This window comes from Colletes latitarsis, chromosome 11 (assembly GCF_051014445.1).
Source record: "Colletes latitarsis isolate SP2378_abdomen chromosome 11, iyColLati1, whole genome shotgun sequence".
NCBI lineage: Eukaryota > Metazoa > Arthropoda > Insecta > Hymenoptera > Colletidae > Colletes > Colletes latitarsis.
In genome coordinates, this window is record NC_135144.1 from 28,514,404 (window position 1) to 28,524,381 (window position 9,978).

At 41.1% G+C, this 9,978-nt stretch overlaps 1 protein-coding gene across 2 annotated transcripts; it reads right to left on the minus strand.

Annotated features, from left to right (window-relative positions):
- Positions 1-531: 531 nt before the first annotated feature.
- Positions 532-9,940, minus strand: LOC143347460 (uncharacterized). Of its 2 annotated transcripts, XM_076776634.1 has the most exons (6): positions 9,831-9,940; positions 6,472-6,690; positions 4,996-5,171; positions 3,386-3,544; positions 1,883-2,231; positions 532-1,437 (listed from the first exon to the last, which is right to left on the minus strand). In XM_076776634.1, exons 1-6 carry the CDS (start codon positions 9,889-9,891, stop codon positions 1,277-1,279), a joined length of 1,125 nt encoding a protein of 374 aa, XP_076632749.1. In that variant the 5' UTR covers positions 9,892-9,940; the 3' UTR covers positions 532-1,276. The 2 variants fall into 2 exon arrangements, with proteins under 2 accessions (XP_076632749.1, XP_076632748.1); XM_076776633.1 differs by lacking the exon at positions 3,386-3,544.
- Positions 9,941-9,978: the final 38 nt, after the last annotated feature.

Sequence of the window (9,978 nt, forward strand, 5' to 3'; positions counted from 1 at the left end):
CAAGAATATCACCTCGTTAAAAAGTTATTAACAATTAAATTCAAAAATTTCGAATCGTTTTGGAAAAATTAGTTTCGGTTGCGGGGGTCTATTGCAATCATTTTTGGTGAATAGACATACCTCCGAAATGCTGCGCATTTTCGAGAAAAAAATTCAGTACTGGTGAAACTGTAAACGTTAATAACTTTTTAACGAAGCCTCAATCAACAAATTGGTATTCTTGATTTTCGTCTTATTTTGGCCTCTAGAATCCCCCATTAAAATATTTCCCAGGGGTGGCCGAACACCCTGTATAAATAATTCGTATCCTGCTTTAAGTATTTCTAATATTTTTTCATATTGAGTGCACTCTGTAGTGTTTTGAGCAAATGATAACTAATTTTAGTAATGTAAGTAACTTCGTAATGGTAATTAATTTTAAAATACTGTCTGACTGGTTAATGAAATCTAGGAAAAGGTATCTGGTTATCTGGTTACTGATATAGGGGTTAAAGCGTTAGAAGGAAGTTATACAATTTGAAGGTTTATATTTCGATAAATTCATTTAAAAAAAAAATATGTTAGTATTAATTGAAAAACAAATATCTACTTCTTTGACCGGTACAAATTACGTGTTATTTCCCTCGTTGATAACAAGTAGTTCAAGGCATTTAAAAGTACATTAAAGATAAATATTCAATTACGACACACGTGACACATAAAGTGGTGTTAGGTTTTACGTGTTGGGTAGAATCAGCATTTTCTGGCATAAATATTGATATTTCAGCTCATCCATTGCGAACATTTAATGTCGCGAATCGAAAGTTTAATTTTCGATCAACGAGCAACGGATACGAATTCTTCCTCTACTTCGAACGTCGTCGGAAATATTTTAGTCACCCTGTAGATGCGGATTTCGTACCGTAGAGAACGTATCGAAGACGCGGGTTCGCTCGCGTCGGAATTTTGAAATTCTCGCGTAGAAATCACGAAACGACAGCTGCGTTGCGTTGTAGGTTATTTATTATCCTGAATTTGTAAACGTTTCACGAACGATGCAGAAACGGGAGTCTCCATTTTTTTTTCTTTTTCATCGAGCGTCGAATCGCCGAGTTTCCGTTCTCGTTCTAAAAATTTTCGACGTCGTAACAGAAAAATTTATCGGCAACGCGATAGCGCCTAGCACGTTGAATACCTTCGGTGACCCATAAAACGTTGAACAATTTACAAACGGCAAGGTCAGAGTGTGGCGATAAGCGGGCACACGACGCGACGCTCGAACGCGATTTTCGTTCGTTTACGACTGACTCGACTTCAAAGGCTGCTGCTCGTGGGGCACCGCGTTCGTCTTCGACGCGGCGTTCACCGGATACTGATTTCCGATCCGACTGGTGCTCAGCGTGATGCTAATCGGCGTAGCGTTCGAAAGTTGCTGCCGGACCGGGCACTGACGATAGCCTGGATTTGGAAACGCATGAATATTGAATTAGCTTCGTGAAACTTGTCGAAATGTTACGGTAAAACTAGCACAAACTCGTTAACCCCCAAGGATCAGTGGTCCCCAACCTTTTCGATCGATCTGCGAGAGAATTATATTACAACATGAATCCGTTGAGTTCGAGTCACGATAGTTTGAACGAATTTCCTTTTAAAATTAAAGTTGCCAACAAGGGGCAGAGATTCGTGCTCTGGCAGCGCCCTCTGAACGAGGTTAGGAAGCGCGGCTAGCAACTCCCTTATGTTTATTCTAGTACGATAGCAGCGACGAATGTTAATGTTTTCCCGAGACTGACGTCTGAACGGGTGTCCTTGAGAAAATTTATAAGGTTTAAACAACGAGTAGAACGCGTAAAGCCATTTGGTAGAATAATTTTGCAGAATACTCGTTTGATGGGGTCTTTACCGGCGTGATGGGGACCGGAACAGTGACAGCAAATGGGATTGTTCCGCGGTCTCGGGCAGAACTCGACACTGTGCGGCTCTCCGCATCGAACGCAACGGGGCAGGTGTCTGCAGTTGGCAGCCATGTGCCAGAATCCCTGGCATCGATAACACTGGAGAACACCGTCCCCCGTTTGAACATTCGTCGCCTCCAGGAAGTTGTTTACCATTCCAGGACCGGGCTGCAGCGGGCCACCGACGCTTCCGGTCGCGCCGCGCCACCAACGTTCGGGAATCACACCGAATCGGGCCGCCCCAAAAAAGTCCAGACCCTGACGTAATAGTAGCTCGTAATGTCCAGCGTCGAGCACCTGCGAGGAATACGCGAAACGGCTAAAAAGTTTTTAAATCACGTACCCCTACTGTACACTTTGTCCAACAAGAGGGGACAATAAACAAAGGCAGACGTTCGAATGACAATACGAATCGAACGTCGATATTAACGGTCGATGAATAAAGGCAGGACTGTCCGTCTGCTGTCTCATCTCGTTGAACAAGATTATAGTACAGTACATACATATACAGGGTGTTCGGCCAACCGTGGGAAAAATTTTAATGGGGGATTCTAGAGGCCAGAATAAGACAAAAATCAAGAATACCAATTTTTTGATGGAGGCTTCGTTAAGAAGTTATTGACGTTTAAAGTTCCGGCAGTACTGAATTTTTTTCTCGAAAATGCGCAGGATTTCGTGGGTATGTCTATTCACCAAAAATGATTGTAATTGACCCCCGCAGCCGAAAATAATTTTTCCAAAACGATTTGAAATTTTTTTTTTTCGTCGAAAAATTTCACATCTTCTCGAATTTTTTTCTAGAAACTGAGTAGGATTTCGGGGGTATGTCTATTCACTAAAAGTGATTGTAATTGACCCCCACAGCTAACAATATTTTTTCCCGAACGATTTGAAATTTTTTTTTTTTCGTTGAAAAATTTAGGCGCCTAATTAGATTTTCGGTAAGTAATTTTTTTCTCGAAAGTGCGTAGGATTTTGAGGATATGTGTAATGACCAAAAATGATTGTAATTGACCCTCGCAACCGAAAATAATTTTTCCAAAACGATTTGAAATTTTTTTCCTCCGTCGAAAAATTTCACACCTTCTCGAATTTTTTTCTAGAAAGTGGGTAGGATTTCAGGGGTATGTCTATTTACGAAAAATGATTCTAATTGTCCCCCGCAACTGAAAATAATTTTTCCAGAACGATTTGAAATTTTCGAATTTAATTGTTAATAATTTTTTAACGAAGTCTCCATCAACAAATTGCTATTCTTGATTTTCGTCTTATTTTGGCCTCTAGAATCTCCCATTAAAATTTTTCCCTCGGGTGGCCGAACACCCTGTATATGTAATAAGGTGTTGGGTCAAGATTACATTTTACAGCACATTTTTAGGTTACGTTTAACACGATGTGCTTTCGTACATTTACAATGGGTATACTATTCATTAATGAAACGAACGATTAACCTCGACGCGGATGTATTGTCGCCAGCGTTCGACGCTCCCCGTCGCGATCCCCTGTTTCGACAGCGCAGAATTAATGTCCTGCAAAGGAATGGCCCAGGGCACGTCGCGCAAGAGAACCGCCTGTCTGTATCGGGAATCCTTCGCCGAGAATCTAGCAACCTGGTGGGAACGCGAAGAATTACGCCAATTACTTTCGAACGTTCTTTTTAATAAAGGTTAACGGTAATGTACAATTAGAATAAAATCAATAGAGAGGTAATAATATATCATATTAAGGATATTCCCATCGAGCGACACACAATGTTGCTTAACCCTTTGAGCGCTGAGTTGTGCGACGTTAAGCGTGTGCTGTGAGATAACTTGAACAGTGACTGCAAAAAGCAGTGAATGGTTGTATGAGAACCCATACATATATGCGTTCATAGCCCAAATTGAATGGTTATGTGAACACCCATATACGTGTTCACAGCGCTCAAAAGGTTGAACTTCGGTGGTCAGATGAGAATCAACGTTTGCAACGTCGTTGCCTTTTCGTTAGCAAACATAGACAGAAAAAGGCAACGACGAATGATTTGGCGTGTTAACGCGGAAGAAGTGTCGACGTCTGACATTCTCTACGCGCCGAGAGATCCAGCGTAGCGTTGTGCAAGCTCGCTGGTTATCTCTTAGCTTTCTGTTTCCACATTTCTTGCGTAAGAGAAAGTGACTAGGAAAACGCGGACGATCGCGGTGCCAAATGACGATGCTGTGCCCCACGATGCTCCGCCGTTATTGCTTAGGTTATCGAAGACGCAGGAAAGTTGATTTGGAAAGGGAAACGCGTTGGCGCAACTTAATTCAAGCACGGCTCAAGAGCACGTGGCGCCACCTCTCGCCAATAGAGATATTCTTGCGTCATCGACTTTACATTCGTTGTCTCGAATCAAATATCTTTTTAGCGAGTACTTTCGCTTCGAGAAAAGAAATTCCGATACGTTCGCGGGATACGCAAACACAGACCTATTGGATTGCGTAATAACGGGGCTTTAATGCTTTATTATAAACTGTATAACCGGATGATTAATAGCGGAAGATAGTGTTCGCGACTGGATAAATTAAAGGCAACGAAAGAAATAACCGTATTTAGAAAAAGCGTTGTTTTTTCACCGCGATAACATACGACACGTATGCGTTTAACGACGGGGCAAACATTACTGCAGCTCGATCAAAATAATGGTAGAAAGAAGAAACGTTTTACTTATTAACACGTACCCTGCTTAAATGTGTCGTTTCTACGCTAAATTATATTTTCCTCATTAAGAGATAAAGAGGTAAACAATAGTTAGTATCGCTTTAATGTGTTCTATAATGATGCCCGGAACAATTTTTAAGCTGTATGCTGATAACGGTACACGCGACGTGACGAGTTATCAGTTCGTTCCACCAAGTAGAAAACAACGCGAAGTAAAAGAAGATAATGGAAATCCAGCGAAATGACTTACATTTCTCGATGCAAAGAAAATATGCAAAAATTTATTGGGCCTCGTAACGTGTACCGTTCTCAAAATCCGAATTAGTAGCAACTTGACAAGTAACGTGTTAATCGAATAATTTATCGTTAAGGAAGATACTTGTACGGGTCCTTCGAAAACTCGCGCCAGATCCCCGCGTTGCAGAAGCTTCTCGGCGTCAGCTTCGCGCGCGAAAGCAGCGATTAGGCCGCAAGGCGTTTCAGACACGTGCCACGCCGCCAAAGGATCGGACGCACGGATCGTTTCTTCCAGATTCGGGCGCAGCAACACGTCACCTGACATAATTTATTTTTCTGTACACAGGCGCGACGTCTCCTCGTTAATAGCTAGCCGCTTAATGCGTGACAAAAAATAATTTAATTTTGCCCTGGGAGGTCCGCGAATAGATCCCAGTTTGAGAAACACTGTCCTGGATGGTCGTTCATCCATGACACCCCCTCCAACTAAGCCCGCGGAGAACTAATCGGTTTTTGCGTTCACAATTAATTTCATTACGCGTTACGTACTACTCGTAAACATCTCAAAACGTTGCAACAAAGAAAGAAGAAGCAATTGTCTCGAACACGAAGGAAGAAGAAAGTTTCCAGAACAGGCCACTGACGTAATAAATATTGATTGCGTCAGACCTGTGCAACAATCAAGTCACATCGAAGTGTTAAAATTTCGGTCATTTCATTCTAGAATGCAACAGTGTGTCTCCGTTATTCGTAAAACCTCTAGCGGCGTTGCGATCCTTTTTCTAGCCAAACATAACCTAACATAAAACTGTACAAGGTGTTCAGTCACCCCTGGGAAAATTTTTAATAGGGGATTCTAGAGGCCAAAATAAGATGAAAATCAAGAATAACAATTTGTTGATGGAGACTTCGTTAAAATGTTATTAACGTATAAAGTTCCGTCCGTACTGAATTTTTTTCTCGAAAATGCACAAGATTTCAGGGGTATGTCTATTCACCAAAAATGATTGTAATTGACCCCCACAGCTAACAATATTTTTTTCAGAACGATTTGAAATTTTTTTTTTCCGTCGAAAAATTTCACACCTCGAATTTTTTTCTCGAAAGTGCATAGGATTTCGGGGGTATGTCTAATGACCAAAAATGATTGTAATTGACCCCCGCAACCGAAAATAATTTTTCGAGAACGATTTGAAATTTTCGAATTTAATTGTTAATAACTTTTTAACGAAGCCTCCATCAACAAATTGGTATTCTTTATTTTCGTCTTATTTTGGCCTCTAGAATCTACCATTAAAAATAATTTCCTGACTTCCTACGTTCGTTTCACAGCCAGTTAAAACAGACCTAGCTGTCTGTAACTAAAATTATTGTTTTAACCGCGGTGCACGATTTTCGCCGTGGCTCAGAGTAGAATGGTTTGGTGATGGAGACATAGCAGAAAATGAAACTTGTTCGTTCAGCTTCGCGGTTTAATTCCGGATAGGAGCGAATCGCGTAACTCTCATTATCGCGGAAAAGAAAGTACGTAAGTTCCGTGCACATAATCAATTTACGGCACCGATGCTGCTTATGCAATCGGGGGATTCGTTAAGCAAAGAAACAGGCAATTTGCCACCTTGCGTTCCTTGCACTTGACCTTGCGGACCGACCGCTCGCGAGATGTAGAGGGAACACGTGAACTCTTCCTGACCGGAAACACGTGCCCCGCCGTCCCAGGCGTCGTCCGACGTGTTTGGCGCCACGATCGCTGTCTCCATCGTCGTTTCGACCTTCTTATCCTCCTCAGGGGGTTCCTCCTCCATCCTGTGCACTTTGCACACCATCGAACAAACCCCTAAAATCGAGCAACCCAACTATTATAAGCGATCGAAATCCATTTTCGTCGCCGATCACCATCATCGACGAGATTTATTTCGGTTGCTCGTAATTGTTGCACCAATCTTATCTTACCCGTATCTTTTTCTACGACGACTCGTGAAACAAAAAATTTTGGAACAAAATAATGATTATAAAAGAATACAAAAAATTCTGTCAACTTTCCGTTAATGTTTCTTTTTCGTAGAAATCTGGGGAATAATTGGTATTTATGATGCCCGCTTGAAAGGATACGAAAGAAAATTTATTGTGGGACTGGTTACGAGTCATAATGTTTTTCTGTCCGCCTTGAAAGCGTGTCGCGTCGCTCGTCGAACGCGAGTTCCAAGATCTTCCGAAGTATCTCGGTAGATGGAAGCTTGCGCGTAAACTAGAAATCTGGAAAACCGGATACGTGCCCTGCTATTTACCGATTAACCGGTTCGTATTCAGGTAATACGGTTACGGTTAACAAAATACGGTTGGCAGAATTTATAATAAACTGTAACAATATGGAATTTTGCGTTGTTCGATACCGTCGCTACTCTGTCAATGTTAATAATTTACCATCGGTATTAACTTCGCAATTTACATCAAAATTAAAACTGTTATGAGAATCAAAGACATAACCGTTACACTCCCGATGTACTACCGTAGTCTTAGGTACCATCCCTTGTTACACGCATCGTGTCGTATCGAATGTTTCAGTTTGTTGTATATATTCCATTAGTTGAACGTCACAAATGCAAATGTATTCGTGTATGAGTGTACGACGAAGTGTACGTCGTGTCTGATAGAGCGCGGTAGGACGGGGATAATTAATGGTCGATAACGGAACGAGGATCTATAGTCGTTCGGTGGCAAGCGAGGTTATAATTATTTCGTGACGCATGAACCGCGATACAAGGCACAAAGTTGCAGAAAAGAACAGGAAGGTTAAACATAGTCCCCCGGCGTGTTTATTCCCGAAGTTGATCGCCGTCCAATGCAAGAGAGGCCCTGCACAATGCCTTAATGCGATCGGAACCACGATTTGACATTCAAAACTTTCACAAACGGTGCCGGTGTACGCAGCGGTTTCCTTTCACTCGTACGCACGGATTACCGTTTTCCAGCCACTTTGCCACTTGCCAGAAATTACGGCGACGGTAGAATCACCTTAGACGTTTCCTTTGCTCGTCTCGTACACAGGAAAAGGAAGCTTGGGCCGAGGAAGGCATGGCCCAATGCTGGCCGCGATTAATCGGCCTCTTTTACGATCGCGACGATATCGACTCTCTCTTTTTTTTTTCCTCGACTGTACAACTACCGTCACATTCTCGACACGGACGTTTAAATCTAGGGTTACGCGATTCCTTCGATTTTACGCGTAGAAACACGCAGTTACAGTCTATTGAATTTCTTTTAACCGAATTTGCCATAAGTATTACATTAGTGTATAAATTCGGTCTATGGATTCTTTAATGCAGTGGTTGCCAACCTTGAAGGGTATAGACGCTACTACATACAGGGTGTTCGGCCACCATTGGGAAAAATTTTAATGGGTCATTCTAGAGGACGAAATAAGAGGCTTCGTTAAAAAGTTATTAACGTTTAAAGTTCCGACCGTATTGAATTTTTTTCTCGAAAATGCGCAAGATTTCGGGGGTATGTCTATTCACCAAAAATGATTGTAATTGACCCTCGCAACCGAAAATAATTTTTCCAGAACGATTTGAAATTTTTTTTTTCCGTCGAAAAATTTCACACCTCGAATTTTTTTTCCAGAAAATGGGTAGGATTTCGAGGTTATGTGTAATGACCAAAAATGATTGTAATTGACCCCCACAACCGAAAATAATTTTTCCAGAACGATTTGAAATTTTTGAATTTAATTGTTAATAACTTTTTAACGAAGCCTCCATCGACAAATTGGTATTCTTGATTTTTGTCTTATTTTGGTCTCTAGAGTCCCCCATTAAAGTTTTTCCCATGAGTGGCCTGTATATGAATCTCGTAATCGATATACAGGATATATTATTTCGAATAGTGTACAAAGATAGATTATCTTTGAATAGTGAAACCATAAAGTATATTTTATTTAGACATATTGGGCAGATAATTCGCAAAAAAAACTTTAAACAAAATTAACTATTTGATTGTGTTTAATAAAAAAATAGTGCATTTATTTTGGTGTTACAAAACTGAAGGTGCACGTAACAATTTTCAAATTACGCGGGTCTGTATTGCTTGAATGTAGTGTTATTGAAGCGGAAGTCCAGCGACACGTTTTCCAAAGCTCGATCGTCGAACAATAAAAAATAAAGTACTGTTCAAAACGACTGTTAAAAACACGGTTCCAACGGTCGAACACGGAGGATCCATCGGTATTGTGTGGTTGTATAGGTGCTAATGGAACAGTAAATATCGAATAACAAAATAAAATATTTAAGTATCTTAAACAGAAACCTAAAACACAATAGGTTCAGTAATAGAATAAAAATAAAATATATATTGCCTTTTCATTATTAAATATAGTATGTGTGAAAATTATTTTTCACCGTACATCTAAAATGTTTAATAAATACGAGGGTTTAACACGGTCCTGTGTTCCAGAACGATCATATCACATTTGAGTCACTAAAAATTCCATCCGCGAAACGCGTTATTCGAAAATATTTACATTACGTAATTGTCCTAACCGCTATTGTCTCGTTCGTGCACGAAACGCAAGAGCGACTGAACGGTTTCGTGGCTCGCGATCGGCAATTGTTTCGAACGATATTCTTTAATTCCGAACTCCGACCAACATTGTTGCAGATTACGTCGAATCGTCGTTATCGACTTCATTTTCAAACGATATTTGTCCGATTCGAATTGCAGCGACAAACGAAAGACGAGGAAAAAAGATTTCGTTGCTCGCGATCGGTAATCGTTTCGAACAATATTATTCTTCGATCCCGAATTCTGACTAATACTGCTATAGGCTACCTCGAGTCGTCGGTTACCGAGTTCGTTTTCGAAGAAAATTCTTGTCGCGGCAACAAGTGAAAAAGAAACGGAAAAACAGAAGAGAAAAAAGAAAAAAGAAAAAAAAAAAAAAATTGGCGCTCTTATCTCGCACGCTAGTCGCACGCTTACTTTTACCATCTCCTCGTTCCCAAAAGTGGGGGTTGTCGCTGGTGGTTGGATGGCGGAGCATCGCGGCAGCATATGCGCATGAAGGAAGAGACGTGACAGTAATTGTTGCGGCTGTGTTTGCGCGTTCGTGATTACCGAGGCCCCTAGG